This window comes from Phyllopteryx taeniolatus, chromosome 7 (assembly GCF_024500385.1).
Source record: "Phyllopteryx taeniolatus isolate TA_2022b chromosome 7, UOR_Ptae_1.2, whole genome shotgun sequence".
NCBI lineage: Eukaryota > Metazoa > Chordata > Actinopteri > Syngnathiformes > Syngnathidae > Phyllopteryx > Phyllopteryx taeniolatus.
In genome coordinates this window covers 31,107,709-31,127,719 of record NC_084508.1, presented here as the reverse complement: position 1 = coordinate 31,127,719, position 20,011 = coordinate 31,107,709, and the positions used below count along the sequence as shown (strand labels likewise).

General features: G+C 41.1%; 2 protein-coding genes across 5 annotated transcripts in view; one reads left to right on the top strand and one right to left on the bottom strand.

Annotated features, from left to right (window-relative positions):
• Positions 1 to 10,196, top strand: part of exoc2 (exocyst complex component 2) — a 130,993-nt gene extending 120,797 nt beyond the window's left edge. For all 4 annotated transcript variants that reach the window (XM_061778378.1, XM_061778377.1, XM_061778379.1 and 1 more), the window contains 5 exons: positions 2,917 to 2,972; positions 3,072 to 3,194; positions 3,394 to 3,455; positions 5,560 to 5,619; positions 5,703 to 10,196. In XM_061778378.1, coding sequence (XP_061634362.1) covers positions 2,917 to 2,972; positions 3,072 to 3,194; positions 3,394 to 3,455; positions 5,560 to 5,619; positions 5,703 to 5,796 — 395 coding nt within the window. In that variant the 3' untranslated portion in view covers positions 5,797 to 10,196. The remainder of the gene's footprint in view (positions 1 to 2,916; positions 2,973 to 3,071; positions 3,195 to 3,393; positions 3,456 to 5,559; positions 5,620 to 5,702) is intronic.
• A 147-nt stretch (positions 10,197 to 10,343) lies between these two features.
• On the bottom strand, positions 10,344 to 19,598 carry LOC133480420 (interferon regulatory factor 4-like). The gene is made up of 8 exons (XM_061778382.1): positions 19,209 to 19,598; positions 18,012 to 18,198; positions 17,641 to 17,717; positions 17,410 to 17,548; positions 17,216 to 17,317; positions 15,840 to 16,217; positions 12,943 to 13,052; positions 10,344 to 12,446 (listed from the first exon to the last, which is right to left on the bottom strand). Exons 1-8 carry the CDS (start codon positions 19,404 to 19,406, stop codon positions 12,291 to 12,293), a joined length of 1,347 nt encoding a protein of 448 aa, XP_061634366.1. The 5' UTR covers positions 19,407 to 19,598; the 3' UTR covers positions 10,344 to 12,290.
• Positions 19,599 to 20,011: the final 413 nt, after the last annotated feature.

The following is a 20,011-nucleotide window of genomic DNA, read 5'->3' as shown; positions in this document are numbered from 1 at the left end:
AAGCAGCTGTTTTGTATGCTACCAATCCAGAAAAAGTAATATATACCTTTGAAAAGTTACTCCTAGTTTCTCGTTGTGATCATAGTCCAGTATGCAGTGTGCATCCTTGTTAATTTGTTTTTTCTGCCATCCACAAACATGGAATGCGCTGACACGTTACCCCCACTAGCTTTGCCTCGTTGTGGGCACACATCTCAAAGGGACATGTCGTATCTACCTATTGTTTATATCTACGAGTGGAACTTTCTCTATAAGTTTAAATGGTACCGCACAACTTAAAATGTTTCTTCAAATTAACATAGTGTTTCTGAAGCTATTAAACAACTTTGTCGACAGCACAGAGTGTACAACGAGCTTCAATATTTTCTTCTTAAGCTGACACAAACTCAAAATAGTGGCAGCTTGAAAATGCGAGTCTCTCCCCTTCCTTCCATTGTTGACTTACGACTTGTACACGAGTTTTCCACATGTTGAGAATATGGCTTGGCGCAGACGTGACATCACTCGTGATCTCCCAGAATGCCTCACAGCTCTGTTTGTAAATATTTCGCCTTTGTTTCATAATATACAGTTGTTCGTTGTGTGACTTTTAGTCAGGAATAGTTAAGAATAGTGTATTTTATTATTCATTTGTAAAACAAAGGCTGAAAGTCAGTATAAACTTATAACATGTTCCGTCAGTGAATGATGTCTTGCTCATTGACATGCCTCATGTTACTTTCTACTGCAAACTAGTGGTGACTGTCTGCTATTGCCTAACTTGAAGTAAAATTTCACTTCAGCATTGTTAGAGTGCATTCTATGTCCAGTACAGTCATGCCCGATGATGTAAGGAAAGTAACTTTAATCTGATTACTATTTTCTAAGCAGTTAATGCTTTACACAGCTCGTTACCTCAAAAAGTAAAATGTTTGTAATGCATTACCGGCAACACTGGTAATGTGACGAGCACACCCGTTGCACCCAGCGAAGACATGAGTGTGGCCATTGTTTTCCCCTTGGAGTTCCATGGTGAAGGGTTTAGTCGCTGAGAGAACAGAGTGCTAGTTGTGGTAGTGGCGGTGGTAGAAGTCATATAGGGTACTTAAGCGCAAGGACTCCCCTCAGAGTCCACAGCGATGGCTGAATCAATTCATTGATGTATAGTCCACTGGGTGTTGTTATTTTGCCGGCTGGTGTTGTGCTGCGAGTCTGGAGAGGCTGGCAGCTGCAAGCTAGCCGAGTCGGGGTACATTTCCTGAGCGAAATGTTTAAAGGTAGGCGAAGACTGTGTTGCGATGGAAAGTAGGTGGAATATATCAGATCAGTGTTTCTTAACCTGGGTTCGATCGATCGGTGAAGCAGTCGCTGGGGTTCAACGGAGGACTCGACACACACCGTGTGTGCGTGCTTGCATGTATCCATAAAAGCCTTTTTACACTGCATTTTGAATACCGTGTTCATGGCATTCAAAACGCAACGCTGCGTCAAGGTGGGCGTTTACTATTGTGGCGCTGCGCCTCGAGTTGAAATGCTTTGTTCTTTTTGAAATTATCTTTATTTAACAACATTTCAACGATACACTTGAGTTGAGTAGCATTGCTGTGGCGTCAGACAGCGCTTCCAATAATAAAAAAGAGCCCAAAAAATGTACTCTTACCGATGAACCCTTTTCAAGGATTGTAGAGATAACATTAACAAAAGGAGCAGATTTTGTTGTGAATTTTCAGAACGAAGTCCGTTCCTCTAACATGAGTGGCACTTACCAAGGCGAATGGCAACAGCAAAATTTACATTCACTTACAGTAAATTTTCATTTAATTGAATTTTTTGTTTGTTTTTGTGTGTGTGAAATTCAAGTTTTATTGGTTTTGTTCTTTTAACACAATGATTTTGTGTGCAACTGATGTGTGATTCATTTGGTGCATGACCTGGATGACTGAGAATCTACACAGACAAGATATATATATATACACCTCTTTTGAGTTTGAAATAAACATTTTATTTTTCAAATTAGGAAGGGTTCAGTGAACAGATGAAACTGGCGGCGTTCCGTAACTCCAACAAGGTTAAAAAAAACAAAGACCAAGTCCGAAACCTTGGTGTACTGATAGATTGCGACCTGACTTTCAACAGTCATATCAAATCAATTACTAAAACTGCCTTCTACCCTCTGAAGAACATATCCAGGGTAAAGGCTTGCATGTGCCAAGCAGACCAGGAGAAGCTCACCCATGCTTTTATCTCAAGTAGACTTGACTATTGTAATGGTCTTCTAACTGGTCTCCCCAAAAAGAGCAGTAAACAGCTACAGTTCATTCAGAATGCTGCAGCTAGCGTTCTGACCAGCACAAAGACGTCAGAGCATATTACTCCAATTCTAAAGTCTTTACACTGGCTCCCAGTCAGTTTTAGAATAGATTTTAAAGTTCTGCTACTGATCCATAAATCACTAAATGGTTTAGGTCCTGAATACATGAAAGAAATGCTAATGGCATATAAACCCAGTAGGGCTCTGAGATCAACCGACTCAGGTCAAATAGTGGTGTCCAAAGCAAACATGGTGAAGCAGCATTTAGCTATTATGCTGCACACAAATGGAATAAGTTGCCAACAGAAGTGACATCAGCCCCAAGTGTGAATGTTTTTAAGTCCACGGTAAAACCCCATCTTTTTTCTCATGCTTTTTAGAGCATTTCCACTTTGAAATGATATTGCTTGCACTGTACACTGTTTTAATTGTACTTTAATTTTTTTTGTCTTTGTTGTAAATGTTTATGTGTTGTCCTTTCTTTCTTTTTTTAAATGCTTTTAATCATGTAAAGCACATTGAGTTACCTTGTGTATGAAATGCGGTATATAAATAAATTTGCTTTGCTATATTTGCATCTATGATTTAGGATTGAGGATATACAGTATGTTCTCTCTTTTTTTCAGGGGTGAGGAGCTACTTAAAGGAAGCCCTGGTCAATATCATCACAGTTCACGCTGAGGTACAATGGCCATGAACACTTTTTGCGCTATCGTCTTGCATTAACATGATTGTTTGGCCTCCATCTTTATATTTGCATCCACAACTTTCTGTCTGCCAGGTCTTTACCATCTCCAAGGACTTGGTTCCTTGTGTGTTGTCAAAAATTCTTGCAGCAGTTGCGGACGAGATGTGTCGTCTTATGCAGTGCGTATCGTCCTTCAGCAAAAATGGCGCCCTGCAGGTATTTGCATGACACACTCACTCTAGCCACTCATAGTAAGTCCCTGACTCATAAGTCCACCCGCACACTTGTTGGGGATTTCACCCGCTTCTAGTAATGCCATGTTTTACTGCAAGCTGCCAACCATTGATAGCAGTGGGGTGTCAGATGGCTTTGTCGTCCAGTGTATAACATTTGCACCTTCAACCTCCATTTTCAGGCTCGACTTGAACTTTGTGCTCTGAGAGATGCCATAGCGGCATACCTAAATGGTGAAAGCAAGTAAGTGCAGCACACGCTCCTACATGCTGCCACAGACAGAAACTTGGCTCTGTGAGTTATGACTGCGTCACACAAACAAATATTAGCAGTCACGTGTACCTCACAACAATCCATATTTATGTTCCTTGGTGGGTTAAATGAAAGGAACTGAAAGCAAACCAGTTCAGCTGTATGCATTCACTCCGCTGTGTGTAACTGTGACTGTAATAATCAAAATTATTTTGATTACCTATTCATATTACATTAAGTAGAAATCTTTCGTTGTCTGAAAGAGAGAGCACTTGGTCAGATTAACACATAGGTGCAGGTGGAGAATGGCCCTAAACACTCTGAAAAGGAACTCAAGACTTTTGAAGGCAAATAAATTGAATAGTTGTCAAAGGCCAAGACAATGGCCTGATAGCAACCCAAAAGAGAGTGTTTTTAACTATAGGACCTATTGCATCCAGATGGTCCATATTTCACTAACGAGTTATCTTTATGTATTTTTTCCTCCAAAAAAATGAAACTGGCCGTCATTTCCAATAATATCAATCCATTGGAGCAATCGGTAAATAACTAATATCCCCACGAACGGCCATTTTTCATCACCATAATCAATACTCCCCCATGTCCTGGTGTGACGTCAGTGGCAGAACTGGAGACCAAATTCGCTGCATAGCCAGTGTGGACAAAGGAATGTACTATCCTGTAAAGTGGCAGTATTTACTACAATTGTTTTATATATTGTCGCTGTTGGGCAAAATCCTTCCAACCTACAAAATGACAACTTTTCAGGGAAAAAACAACAGCATCATCATCTTGAGTTTCGAAACACCGCTTTGTTCAAGTTGGTATTACAACCCCAATTCCAATGAAGTTGGGACGTTGTGTTAAACCCTAAATAAAAACAGAATGCAATGATTTACAAATCATGTTCAACCTATATTTAATTGAATACACTACAAAGACAAGATATCTAATGTTCAAACTGATACATTTTATTATTTTTAGCAAATACTCATTAACGGCGGCACGGTGGTCTGGCCGACTGGTTAGAGCCAGTCTTCGGCAAGTTGGTCGAACAAGAGGCAGCTCTCAACAGCAAAAGTCTTTAAGCCGGCCAAAAAAGAGTGGTTATCAACAGCTCTATTAACTTTTATCACAAAGGGGGGATTTCATTGAACAAACTCAGTATAGTGAAAATAGTTTTTTTTCTTTTTTCTTTTGCAAAAGCACTCAAAATCCACTGTTAGAAATTAGTTTTCACAACAGTAAAAAAAAAAAAAAAAAAGGTTGAAGGAGCCCTTCTAACAACAAATAAAGTTAATATCCATGTATAGTTTCTGCCTTTGTCTTATTTGAGGATGCAAGAATTGCGTCCCAGAGTTGCTCTTTGTAGGGAAACTGCTATCCACCCTCAACTTTTTCCTTTTAGGGATGTTCCAGGTTCTCAATAGGGTTAAGATCGGGGAATGATGGTGGACACATATTTGTTCTGCCTATAGCAACTAAAGCTTCAATGGCATTTTTTTGCAGGGTGGGAGGGTGCTTTGTCTTGCAGTTATCAGTTCTTCTTTTTGTACCATGGCAAAAAATGGTCAGAAATGTACATATTTGGCAGAGGTCATTTTGACACCTTCAGGCACTCTACTTAATCTCACTCCCAATTATTTCAGCCAGAAACATCACTTAGCTAACTCCTTATTGACTTTGCAACCTTGTTGAGACATGGCCATCCGCCAACTATCTAGAACTCTCTGAATCACGTGCACTTTTCTTTAACAGTATGATGATTTTCTTCAATGTCCATTGTTGTTTGAATTCCTTTCGTAAGGCATTGGACTTTTCCCACGATACATTTTTTTACCCTCATTCTTCATGAAAACTGTGATTTAGTAACATGGAACAACTTAGTTAAATCATTTTCCTTTATTTAGGCTCATCTGGGAAACTAACGAACATGTCTGAAATTTATATGAGTGATTTAAACAAACAGGACAAATGACATGCAAAAACCTCCCCAGAAGAACTAAAACATTTATTTAACCTAAATTCAATCTGCATAATAATTTGGAACACAGTGAATTTCTGACTTGGACTAACTGTGCGTCTTTGATTACAGTGCCAGCTTTGAAATGGCGTTAGACGCCCTTCCTCAATTACATAGCGCATCCGACAAAAAGTGAGTCTGTTTCTGTACCTATTGAAAAAACAGTGTTTGATACATCTATTAGATAACTTCTGTCTGCCTCTGTCTTTTGCCAGGTTACTGGAGGAACTGTTGAATAAGTTTAAGAGCAGCATGCAGCTCCAGCTTACCTGCTTCCAGCCTTCCTATGTTCAGCCTGTGAAGAGATAAACCGGTCCCACATATTCTTTCTTATCTTTGTGCAGTTCGCAAGACAACTTCGTGTCACTTTCATTTTGTACTTCACTAGCTGCCTGCTGTCTTAAACACCAATTGAATTTACTGTGACTGTGTTGGAGAGTCCCATTTATCATGCATATGCTAATTCTATCTGGTTGCTCGTAGGCCAACAGACTGTGACAGTGACCTTGACAATGTTCAAGGTCGTTATTCCCACAATGACTAATGAGGGTGGCATATGTTGCCATTCCAGGAAAATTACAATTACAGTCCAATAAAAATGGGATATACTGTATTCCACTTTTATTTTGGTCAGTCTATACAACAGTCCAGTCCTTGTGCAGCAGTGGCTCACGATCTCTGTTCATTCAGTATGTATTAGATAGAGTTAATTTCTGACTTCTAAAGTTCTTCCAAGCTAAACTTATCCAGCCATGGATATGGACCTTGCTTTGTGCACTGGGGTCACAGTTCTGTCAGTAATGTTACCCTTATCTATTGCAAATGTTTTTCCCCTTCTACGGTATGTTATTAAAACACCTCCATGTTCAGCCAAGAAAGTCCCTTTTTGAAGCATTCATTAGCTAAAATTGGATAACATCAGTCAGCATGCATCGATTTATTGTTTAGAGCACGGGTGTCAACCTAATTTTTATTGCTACATAGAAGTTGGCCTAAAAGGGTTAGTTATAACAGTGAAACCACATAAATATATAATTGCCGCATCAGCTTATTATATTCAGTACATGCCACTACATTTTATGATAAATTTGAACAAATTAACTAGGGGGTCTGTCTAACTGACGTAAATGTTTTGACATTTGCTTCTTTGTTATTTAAATAATAACTAATGCGACTGTTGCGTATTTTATTTCATCTGATGCGACACATCATTTTCAGGCTTTTGTGGCCCACATCAAATAATGCAGCAATCTTTATTGGGCGATTAGTAAGTGCTGTGAGATTCTGATAATGCTATGACATAACTGCTTGTCTCTGTATAATGTGACCCTGAGTCCAATATTTGAGAAACAGAAAACAAAACTGAGAAATATCACTTGCTTTCGACCACTGGGCATAAAAATCCTTACAGATTTGCAGTTTCTAAAATTTTAAATTTGTTTAAAAAAAAACATCCAGTGCCAGTATTTATGTGCATTAGAAGTACACTTAACAAAAATACATGTAAACATAACACTTTGGGTTTTGCTCCCATTTTTCATGGGCTGACGTTAAAAGTCTACAGTAAGACTTTTTATACACATAAATCTGTGTTAATAAACAGATTTTTTTTCCCTCCAGTTTTAATGCCTTTAATGCATCATAAACCCATCAGTAGGGGGAGGGCAGTATCAGGCTGGGAAGGACACTCGGCCAGGTGATCCGGCACACCGGCCTGCTCTCTGGCCCGCCATGCCTTTCCCCCGTGGATTTTTACTGCACCACATACATTCGCACATCCTTTGGAGAGCTGCTTGGTCTGGGTGGGGCTGACATTCCAGGTCATCATTGCCTTGTGACCGTCTCGCCTCACCCCCACCAATCTGCCCGAATTTTAATGCACGACAACCCACCAAAAATGTTTACGGAACTGGGGCAATGGTTGCCAGTCGAGGACCTGATAACCATAGTAATAGGGTGAGTGGTGGGTATTGACATTTCTCTTCGGTTGTTGGGCTGCAGGGAGAAGGGGGTCTCCTCCCTCTTGAGTCCCCACCTTCCTCTCCCCTCTCCTGGCGCCCTCGCCCGTCATTGCTCGCGCCAGGTGCTTGACATGGGCTCGTTTTTGGTGGGCTGTGACCTTTTCAGGTGGCAGCTGGCGCTTGCGTTGGGCCCAGTTGGTGGTTGGGGCCCCCATGCTATCCGGAGGTGGGAGGGGTGGTGGCAGGCTGAGGCACGCTGGGTGGGGTGAGGGATTGCCTGTGGGGGTGGGGGGCGGTACCCTTGCCCCGCCCTTTGGGACTGCTCGGGGCACTTTGGTTGGGCTGGGGGACCGCCCTGGGTCCTGGGGAATGGATGGCATCCCCCTTGGTAACTCCCCCGCAGGTTGGGCTCGCTGGCTTGCCCCCCCCCCCCCCCCCAATGGTGGAGGTGGCCGGGCAACTCCGTACACCAGTTGTCTTAAAATGCATGTGATATAGTGTTCATTAACTCACTGGTTTCATAGACACGCTATATGCTTTAATTGCTTGTACTGGGACCACTAATAATAGCACAGGTTATATTAAGATATCAACTCACTGGTTCTATATCAACTCACTGGTTCTTACAGGTGTTTTGACACTATATAAAGCATCCCACCACACCACTCATCAGTATCACTACCTTGCTCATTTCCCACATCCTGTCCTGCCCTTTTCTGTCCTCTCTCATCCTGCCCTGTTGGTTAGTTGTTGCATGTCCTCACCGGGTGTCCCCCCTATCCACAAATAAGAACACAATTTGACTGTTGTAACGTCACTTAATTGTTCTGCTGTGTTCCCACTCGTATTCCCCTTGTCCACTCTGTCCCTCTGTCTGTCCCCTAAAACATTGTTTTGTCCGGCTGCATTTTCAATAAACATCATAATACAACCCCAATTCCAATGGAGTTGTGACGTTGTGTTAAACATAAATAAAAACAGAATACAATGATTTGCAAATCATGTTCAACCTATATTTAATTGAATACACTACAAAGACAAGATATTTAATTTTCAAACTGATAAACTTTATTGTTTTTAGCAAATAATCATTAACTTGGAATCTTATGGCTGCAGCACGTTCCAAAAAAGCTGGGACAGAGTCATTTTACCACTGTGTTACATCACCTTTTCTTTTAACATTCAATAAACATTTGGGAACTGAGGACACTTATTGTTGAAGCTTTGTAGGTGTAATTCTTTCCCATTCTTGCTTTTTCAGCTGTTCAACAGTCTGGGGTCTCCGTTGTCGTATTATACGCTTCATAATGCGCCACACATTTTCAATGGGAGACAGGTCTGGACTGCAGGCAGGCCAGTCTAGTACCCACACTCTTTTACTACAAAGGCATGGGGTTGTAACACGTGCAGAATGTGGTTTGGCATTGTCTTGCTGAAATAAGCCAGACAGCTTAATGACATGCCAGACAGCTTAAACAGCACCCCCCATTGCAAATTTCTTACCATAATTTCAAGACAGGTCTGACAATAATGTGTATAATAATGTTTGAAATATAGTAATTTTCAATGTGCCTTGCTTGAATGGTGCAAAGACATTTTTTGCAGACAGTTGGTGTGCACGCTTACTCGCTTTGAGTCAAACGGCGGGTGCTGTTTCATCTGTGCCCTGCACTTCCTTTAAGCTGTCTGGCATGTCATTGTCTCACATTCACAGAACACAGGGTGTGTGCCGGGTGTGGTCCACCAGGGCCGTTACACAGAGGAACACACTTTTTTTTTTTTTTTTTATTTGCTATCTGCTTCAATGCTGAGGCAGATATTCACCAGTTTGGGCTAACTGATAATGCAGTCACAATCCAGCCGTCAACTCTCAATTTGAAATGGAATCTGTCTAATCCATTGGTATAAATCAAATGCCAAGTTTCTCATCTACATTTAAACATGTTTTCTATATGCCAAAGCATCCCCCCTTTTTTATATGCAGTAGTAGTAGTAACAGTTCTCTGTTTCAGTGTGGGATTATGAGTGAGACTGGCTGGGCTGTTGTTGCTGGTGCACCTATTCCGTGTTGGCTTTGTTTGTCTAAATCCTTATGGGAAATTGCAAATTCATGCCTTGTCTCATTATTAATGTATTTAGCCAGTAGCATGTATTTTAATGAAATTGAGACAACGTGGACAAAATTGTTGCTACCCTTCCATTAAGACAAACCCATAAAGGTCACTGATAGACCTTAAAAACTGACAAAGGGAATGAATTAATAACTCAAAATATACTCATGCAAGTCTGGCATTTTCATTTTCATTCAGACGATTTCTATAACTGTCTGCACCTCCAGCTCTCTCAAGTTTGAAGGGTGATTTCTCCAGACTGTTTCTGCTCTTTCCATACATTCAAATGGAATTAGACCAGAGCGCTTCAAAAACAAAACAAAAAATCCAATGTTTTGTTTTTAGCCTTGTATCTGTAAACACAGAACTGATGTAACTTGGCAAGATGCTCAGTTTTTGTTTCCTCTGTTCAATAGACATTCTCGCAGACTTGTTGAGACTTTTTGCCAAATTCCAGTCTGGTACTATCGAACCATTTTGTGACGCTCTTTGTCCTTTGTGAAATTTTATTGTTATAATAGTAATTGAATATGCATTGGTCTCAGGTTTCTTGTCAAATGTCAGTTCTGCATGATAATGTAATTCATCTTACTTTCATTAAGTCTGTTTTTTTATGATTAAACAAGACATCAAATCAGATGCATCTCTTTTTATTCACAAAGACCCAGTTTTCTATTGCTTGTTGTATTGCTCCACAGCTGCAGCCTGATTTGATCAGCTGAGCATTACATTACAGTGAGAAATACATACAATTATATATTATAAAAATATATTTTCATAGGTGGACTAATTCGGGGCGGCATGGTGTGCGGCTGGTTAGCACATCTGCCTCACAGTTCTGAGAAACGGGCTTCAAATCCGGCCTCGCCTGTGTGGAGTTTGCATGTTCTCCCCATGCCTGCGTGGATTTTCTCCAGGTACTCCGGTTTCCTCCCACATCCCAAAAACATGCATGGTAGGTTGAATGAAGACTAAATTGCCCATAGGTGTGAATGTGAGTGCGGATGGTTGTTTGTTTATGTGTTCTGTGATTGGCTGGCAACCAGTTCAGTGTGTACCCCGCCTCCTTAACTGGGATAGGCTCCAGCATACCCTCGACCCTAGTGAGGATAAGCGGTGTAGAAGATGGATGGATGGACTAATTCGGGTCAAAATAGCACACAATTCAGTGTCAGTATATATATCTTGGTTTAGAAACAAAACCATGAATACATTATGTGACTGTAAATTTTAAAAGAGGACAATTGGCATGTTTAATTCAAGTAATTCATCCTGAATTTAGAACAATGACAGCTGTACGTAAACAATCCCCTTTTATAAAAAGCAAAACACTGCAAAAGGCTACGGTGTAATCACAGGAAGCTTTTCATTCGCTTTTGCAAAAACAACGATTTAAATGGCATTATGTTCAATGAGCAACATGATTGTAAGTGTGCATAGAAAGTAAAAGTTGGCATAGATGGGTAGGCTTGATGCATGTTATAGTACGTTTATAAAATGAATGAATTCACACATCCATCAATTCTTGTCCTGATTGGGGTCAGGGGTGAGTCGGAGCCTATCCCAGTTGATGTTGAGCGGGAGGTATGGTACACAGACAGCTATTCACACGTGCAACTTAAGAGTCTTCCATTAACCTAACATGCAGCCAGATTTACCCACAGAGCGGGCGGCTGTGGCTCAGTAGGTAGAGCAGGTGAGTCACTGGTTCAAATCCAGGCTACGACTCTGCGCATGTCAAAGTGTCCTTGGGGATGACACTGAACCCTAATTTGCTCCCAGTGGGCCTGGCAGCAGTCGCCCATTGGTGTATGAATGTGTGTGTGTGAATGGGTGAATGTGAGGCTTTGTAAAGCGCTTTGGGCGCTGTGATGGTGGAGATCATAGGTGTCAAACTCAAGGCCCGGGGGCCAGATGCGGCCCGCCACATCATTTTATGTGGCCCGCGAAAGCAAATCATGCTCGTCAACTTCTGTGATTTTTGCTAAAAACTGTACCCAAATTCCAAATTGTCATAATAATAAACAATAATGTTGAGATATTGCATTTTTCTGTGACCAAACCCTTCTTCTACAGTAACTTAAACAATACTTGAACAAACTATTATCCTTGTCTTCTGATTTCAAAACTAGTTACCCCTCAATTTGTTGTGTAATGGTAATAATATGTTTTGGTGATGATTAAAAATGTATATGGTTTCACTGTTCTAACGGCCCTCTGAGGGAAATCATAACTACAATGCGGCCCGAGACAAAAAAAAGAGTTTGACACCCTTGGTGTAGATAAAGCGCTATATAAGTGCAGTCCGTTTACCGTTTAAAGAAAACCCACGCACAGCACAGGGAGAATGTGCATATTCCACAAATGGAACGGTTGCACTGAGAATCGAATCCAGAACATACTGAGTTTTCAAAATGATAGTACATTAGTTTGCATTGGCTTTGTAATTTACAAATGTTTAGCAACCAAACTGAATTAGTTTTTGAAAAAATTCAAACAATGGAGGAAATAATGTTCAGTGACTGACTCAAGGCATATCCCCCCCACCCCCGAAATCGAAATGTTGAGGTTCAACTGTATTGCTTAAAATTAAGACACTACAATATATACATTCTCAGTTTGAGAGTTCCAGACATCCATTTCTACGTTTGCAGTATAGCAAAATGTGTTGCCTGAGAATAAACACATCTTCGGAGCTTGCTTTGTTGGAGGGTTCACAAAGCTGCTTGGGTCACTCCTGCAGGCTGTGATGCTGTGTGAGGGCCCTGTGATAGTCCTCCGAGAGGCTAATATGTTCTGTGAGTCCTGCATGCTCGTAGCTACGGTAGAAGTGTCCGCCCGTCTGCTGGGCGTAGTAGAAGAGCTGCCTGGCAAACAGGGGCTCCACCTGTGAAAAAAGGGTGGTTGTATTAGGTTGACAGAGATTACTATCGTCTATCTATATGGGGAAAACAAGGTATGTCATAATATTAAAAAGTGTTCAAATTCTCACTCATCCTTAACTGTATACTAATTATCCGACTCATCTAAAAAATATATACATATAGTCTGCAATTATAACATTTTATTTTCATTTTTTAAACTTGTCCTTTTCAAGGTGACTCAACAGCTGTGGTGCAGCACCCTCACAGCCTCTATTGACCATCTGCCGCTGTGTCTAAAGGGCTTTTTAAAATATAATTTATTTTCCTTTGGCAATGTTACAAAACAACACACATTCTGTGATTCTTTGTAAACTTTCACAAATGCCATACATTTTAATTGTCCAAAACTGTATTCTCCACTAACTGACCAAAAGATGAATATAATCGGGTATAGTTTCCATGTTAAAGCCCTCTTGGATAGCTAAATATAAGTTCCAATGTGAGTTGTCGATCAGTCACCTGGACATTGAAGGCTGTTCTTTGGGGATCAAGACACGCATCTCCAAAACTCAGAAGAACCTGGAAGCGAGTGGTCAGTGGTCGACCATGGAGCCCATAACTCTGGATCTCTGATAATCGGAACAGAGACAGAAAGTCACAGTAGTTCACTTTGAGTATGTAAAAGCCATCGAAGTGTAAAAGTTCGTTTGAGGTGTGACCTTTGGGGGGGGTGACTCGAATGGAAACTCCTGGTCACAAAAACATTTGCAAAGCCAGTTAGACTGATAAACGCCTGAGTTGTTTTAGCATGTGGGCGGGGACACTTTGACGGCATCGAAAAAAACAACAACTTGGAAAAGTGTCTGCCACAGCTGTTGAAACTTAACTTTGGGGGACTTTGCCTCATAGGTTTTGGGCTCACACAGTGTATTAGTATGCAAAATGAGCTGTCGATGAGGTATTCACAAACTCTAAACTAATTTATGAGAAAAGCTAAGAATCCCGCTCACTCATTGAAAGTTTCTTCAAGCTTCCTGCACTGCTATAGAACCTTGAGTGTAATATTCACTTGCACAGTCATAAAGTGTTCTTGACTTCTCATGTTACCTACAATAATAACCCTTTACTAAAGCTGACCAAGATCCAAATTAAATGATTTAAAATTTTGAAACTGTTTTAGTGTTATAGGCAGACTATTTTTTTTTTTCTTTTGTCATCTGGTCATATTTGTAATATAAGCAATTTAGTCTTCAATTAAGATAACGTGTGTTTTTGGAAGGTGGCAGGAAGCCTGAGTACTTGGAGAAAACCCTCACAAAATCACACCCTAAACCAACTTTTATGCACATGGAAGAACATACAAACTCCACAAACAATGGTCCCAGGCAAGATTTGAACCAGGGACCACTACTCCATGAACGCACTCCTTCATTTATTTTAATCTGAAGAAAGAATTCACAGTGGTTACTTTCTCTTGATCAATCACAATACTTTGGGAAAATGACCGTAAGTTATTGAATTTATGATTGACCATAAAGATGTATTTTTTTGGATGATCCACAAATGTCAAACATTTTTAATCACTGCTGTTTGTGTACGTGTGCAAGAAAAGTATTTCTATAACTTTTCCTTTCTTCACTTAATCAGATAGTGTGAAGTCTCGCAGATATTAGTCGTCCAGTACAGTGAACCTTCGCTTTTTGGAACAAATTGGGACCAAGCCCTGACGTAAATAGCAAAAATTGGTGGTTAAAATTTTTTAGAATTGTTTTAACCCTAAATATACCCTAAACGTATTGTAGTTGAGGGGCCACATACAGCCTAATTTGATGTCAAAGGGCCAACCCCACTAAAATCATACCATATTTAATATAATAATATTTTTTAATGCTTAACAAAACAAACGGGAAAATATTTAGATTGAATGACTTTTTATCATTTAAAAAAAAGAACCTCAGATTTATTGGTAAAAGTTTGCTTCAGTTTGTCACCTCCGTGTGTGTAATAACTGATCACAGTGACTGTATTTTAAGGCAGAAAACTTTAAGTAACAGGTATTTAGAACAGAAAAATATATATTGCACTTTAAAATTCAATCAACTTTTGAATACCTAATTATTACATCTCCATTTTCTACACAAGCATAATCATTCGGAATATTATAAGCCTTCGTCCCCCCACCAACACAATGTCTCATGCATTTTTTCACTTTCAAATTCATCCTTAGAATAGGTGAATTTTTCAGCGAATAGCTGTTAGATGGATTTTACAGAAAAATGTGCAAATCATGAATCGACAGGATTTGCTATATTCTTGCCTAATCATATTATCGTGAGCACGGACAAAATATTGCAATCATATTCCCTTCGCTGCTTTACATGGAGCTACACCTAAGTCCAGTTCAGTCCATTAGTACACTGGTTAACGAATGGCATCTCAACTTTGGCGCAAGGAGCTTTTAACAGTCAGACTTTCGAGCCGGGCATGACCAAATATGGATGAGATGGTGGAGCACATTGCAAGACTGTGTGGGCACACAAATACCCACGCGCACATATATTGATTTAAAATAAAACAGATTTACAGAAAGATTAATTTATATTACTGTATGTTTCATCAGTGGCGGCACGGTGGCCGACTGGTTAGAGCGTCAGCCTCACAGTTCTGAGGACCCGGCTTCAATCCCTGGCCCCGCCTGTGTGGAGTTTGCATGTTCTCCCCGTGCCTGCGTGGGTTTTCTCCGGTCACTCCGGTTTCCTCCCACATCCCAAAAACATGCATTCATTGAAGACTCTAAATTGCCCGTAGGTGTGACTGTGCGTGCGAATGGTTGTTAGTTTGTATGTGCCCTGCGATTGGCTGGCAACCAGTTCAGGGTGTACCCCGCCTCCTGCCCGATGATAGCTGGGATAGGCTCCAGCACGCCCGCGACCCTAGTGAGGAGAAGCGGCTCAGAAAATGGATGGATGGATGGATGGATGTATGTTTCATCAGTGTTGTTGCCTGCCCGCCATGATTAATACTAGCAACATGACAAGTGGAATTTTCTAAAAAAAAAAACATGGAATGGGCACTTCAAATCTCTAAAATCCTCCATAACAAAAAAATTCAAGAAAAAAAAAAACAACAACTTTTGATGACTAAAGTACACGACCTATTCTACTGCCCACGCAATTTTCAATGTACACTATTTAAGATTTATATTCAGCCGATATCACACAAAAACAATGCCCAAAGAAGCCATGCTTTCCGACACTAAAAAACTCAATTTCTCCAGAACCCATCACCTGATTTTCTAAATTCTTGGTGCGTCGTACTCAGGTTGAAGTGGGCATTCCAAGCGGGCTTGGCATTTTGGGGAACTCTTGTTGCGTCACTAGTAATACTGCAGGGAACCCAGCCCTGTCAGGTCTCACCTGTGAGGTAATCCTGCGTGTGTAGTAGTTTACAGGTGACCTCTCTCTCTAGCTTTTTAGGCTTGTCACCACAGGGGCTCAGTCCAGCCTGCCAGTAAACTCTGCCCTCACACAGTCGCTGAGCATAGAGTCCATCTGGCGCCATCCAACACAGCACCCCTCTTTCGAAGGAAGCGAAGGGGCTTGCGGGACGCTCCTCTGCTCTGCTAAGAGCTGAGAGGGTGTCCGAAGGAAGCAGTACCACATCGCAGCCACCTCTGGACAAGTAGTGCTTATCCTCTGAGGAAGCCGGAGTGATGTGGCACCCTTCTGGGCTGAAGGTCGTCACCTCCCTCACCAGAGTGTCCCGCAAATATACTGTGATATGTAGGCGTACGTCTGGATGGAGAAAATGACAATAGAGTACATAGCCATTACTGTTTGTTCTCTCCCCGATGCAAACGCTTCAAATTTGCACGTCATACACTAAACAACATTATCAATGCTACGAGGAGCAGTCAAAAAGGAATGAGCCCAATTTAAATTACCCCACTAATAATTGAATTTTTGATCTGAAAATTGTACACTTTGTAGTTTAAAGACGTGTTTGAAGGATTATTTCTAAAAAGGTTTCTTTAAGCCTGTCCTTTTCCTGTCAGCCATTTTGGAAATGAGGCCATTGTCAGAGGCATTTCCTGCTTCGGAAGGGGAACCCCCACTAAACAGTTTCAAAAGGTTGAAAAATGTGTATGGGGAAGCTACAATAGGCTAGAGCACAGTCCAAAAAGTGGGTGTCCAGGATCAAAGGCGAGGAACAAGGGCCTGCTTTGGTTGACCTCCGTGACCATCAAAGGAGTGGCAGACCAGATTCAGTGGTTAATCCTGGAACTCGCGCTCGGGTATAGGCACTGATCAGAGAAGATTGTAGCGTCTCCATGGATGACGTCGCTGAATTTCTGGGAATAAATCATGGAAGTGCTGCAAAAATTGCTTTGCAAAGGTTTGTTCCAGGTGGCTTCGCAGACAATTTACAGATGCGGACATGAAGGCCTGTTTTTGAAGCTCGTTTGGAGCCCATGAATGTTTTCTCAAGCGTATAGTGACTTTTGGAGCTTGCTGTAGCCTACTGCAGCTTCCCCATACACATTTTGCATTTTTAGAAAACAAATTCAATTATTAGTAGGCTAAATGAAATCAGGCTCATTACTTTTTTGACTGGTTCAGTATCTTGCTCAAGGACACGACCACTCTACCACCTGAGCCATGCCGCCCCAGATTTTGTTATTGTACCTAACCAAACTGCAAATGGAATACACTCAATTTTACCTCTGCAGTTGCACTTCTAAACATTTTCAAATAAATGACCATATTGTAAATTATATATAATTGAGGTGTACCTCGGAGTGCCTCTGCTGATCGGATGCTGGTGTCTAGACTAAAAGGTGAGGGCTGCGTGTCAGCAGGACCATAAGAGTATATTGAGGCTCTTAGCTGGTATCCTGCACACACACACACACACACAGGCTCAGACGAAATAATGTGCAATTGCAAGGGAGACTGATGCTTATTTTTGAATAGTGAGCAATGTAACCGTTATCCCCGGATTGGCCCTGCCATGGCAGGCTGCGGGGGGGACATGGGCACTGACTGAAGGGCAGATCTGGCAAAGACGCATGCTCCTGACTGAAGTCTCTCCAGCCACATTCTGGAGAGGGAATGTACTGTGGCATCTTTCGAATGAGACACAAGCCTTTCAGCACATTCAAATAGTTATACTGTACTACAGTGTACTGATAAAATTATACACACAAGAGAGTATAACCTGAGTTTGGAGGGTAGGATAAGCTGAATTCAAAGAATAGCTCATGGGACTCAGAGGACCGTCCTCTTCTCTGGGCCCTGAAAGGTAATCAGACATGTTTGCTTCAATGACAGTTAAGTCTGAGCTTACTATGCTCAGCAGAAAAAAGTGACACGTCGCAGCATGGAAGAAACTGGCGCTTTGTGGCTGGAGTTTTACAACGAGCAATCATTGACATTTAACGAACCACAAGCCACCTTCAAGAAAAAGTCCATCTCTTTCAAGGGGGAAACCATCGCTTAAACTATACTTTCTGGTCGTGTATCTCCAGGTAGATCATAGAAATTACAAATAAAGTGCATTATTTCACAAGTGTTTGAAGTGGAACCTACTTTTTTTGGCCCCCTCGGGGATGATGTGGTAGACTTTGTAGGGGTCTGAGATGTCCAGCTGGCTGCGCTCCACCAGTTCCTCAAAGTCGTTGCTCTTGTTGAGGGCACAGCGAAGACGCGTCTTCCAGGTCGGCGGGTCAGGCTTGTCGACCCCCTCCCGGTACTTGCCTTTAAATAGCGCCCACGCCTACGGGGACATCACCTTTACGACCTTTACCCCTAACATGACTTCAAATATGTTTAATAACCTCAAATAGCGCTCCTCACTCAATTGTACAGCATACACCATCACCAAACAGAGGTACAGTAGGTGTCCATTTAATAATAATAATAATAATTATTATTATTATTATACAAGTGATAAATATATTCCTCATATTTCTATAGCCCTTTTCACATTACTCAACAAAAGAGAGCATCAGAATGGCAATGTCCATAAACTAACAAATAGCGAATAAAAAATACACGATACATACATATATACAAACAGATGCTATGTTATTGACATTTTTACTAGAATACATATATATATAAATATTTTTTTTTTAAATTATTATTATTTTTTTTTTTTTAACATTTTGCTAGTTCCAGGAGGATCTTGAAATTTCAAGATTCTCAAATCCTTAACTCTTGGTAGGGCTCTTATTATAATTACCAAATGTTCACCACAAAAAAATGATTATTGTGTGTTATAATATAAAAATACTGTACATAACATATAAATATGTATATATATATATATATATATGTATCAATATGTTTATAACTGATATATTGTAGCTTACCACAGTCATATCGTCCCCCCCCCCCCCCCCCTCATTATATTGAATTCAATTTTTTTCTTGACTGATTGGCTCAGAAATCACATGGTTCTCTCACTGGAAAAAAAAAAAAAAAGTCCTTTGAATTTGCTTCATTCGAACATGTACATCAGTTGCACATGATTAAAATGTGTTAAACATGTATCATTTGATTATTTTCACGGAAAAGAGGGGAACATTTAATCAGTTTCCCGCATTTTACCCACGTGCAACTGCTGGAGTAGCCATGATGTATGTTCTCTTTGGAAACGATTCTAAAATATCATGTACACTTTTTTTTTTTTTTTTATCATGCAGCAGACAAGTTTTAAACACGTGAACAGCAGAGTGAAAGCCTTCATGCCAGATATGCCGGAAGCCACGCAAGGTGTCTCACCTTGAAAAGCGCGGCATCCTCATCCCGGTTGTAGTCCTGTTTGCCGGCGTGTTTCCACGGTATCCTGAAGATGCTTTTCTCGTCGTTCTCCCAGACCAAACCGGGATATTTCCCACAATCCACCTGCTCAATCAGCCACTGTCGCAACTTTCCGTTGCCACTACTTCCGGGAGCACCGTAGTCTACCTCGGGGTTCATGTCTGGCCAAGTTCCAAGTTTGCAAACCAACCGCACCTACGATAAGCAGTCTGAATCTTGTCACGTGTAAAACTCTTTGAACGCTGTCAGTCTACGAGGTGGCATCACGCCGCTTAAATGGGACTGACCTCGAGGCGAGAGGCGGGGCGGGGCCAGAGGTTGCCGGGGACGCACATGCCGCCGCCGCCTCCGCTGCTGCTGCTGAGCACATCTGCCTCACAGTTCTGAGGAGCCGGGTTCTCTCCGTGCCTGCTTATTTTGTTAAATACAATGTTTTTTTGCTAATTTGTCCATGTACTAGTACGCCCGTTGTCCTCACTTGTAGAACGACTTGGGTGTGCTAGTAGAACACGTTACAAGTGAGGCTGAGGCAAAACTGTGCACTAGTATCAGCTGTGGTACTACCACAACTAGTGCACAGTCTTGCCTCACGAGAAATTAAATATTGAGAAACTCACAATTCGATTTGAGTTCTTTAGGTTGCGATTGGGTTTTGATTGAATATTGATTTCACGCTTTGATTCGGATTCAGTAAGAAGTAGAAACACACAAATAATTAGATTACTTGTTGAGTGAATATAAATGTTTATTTCAATGTGACACAC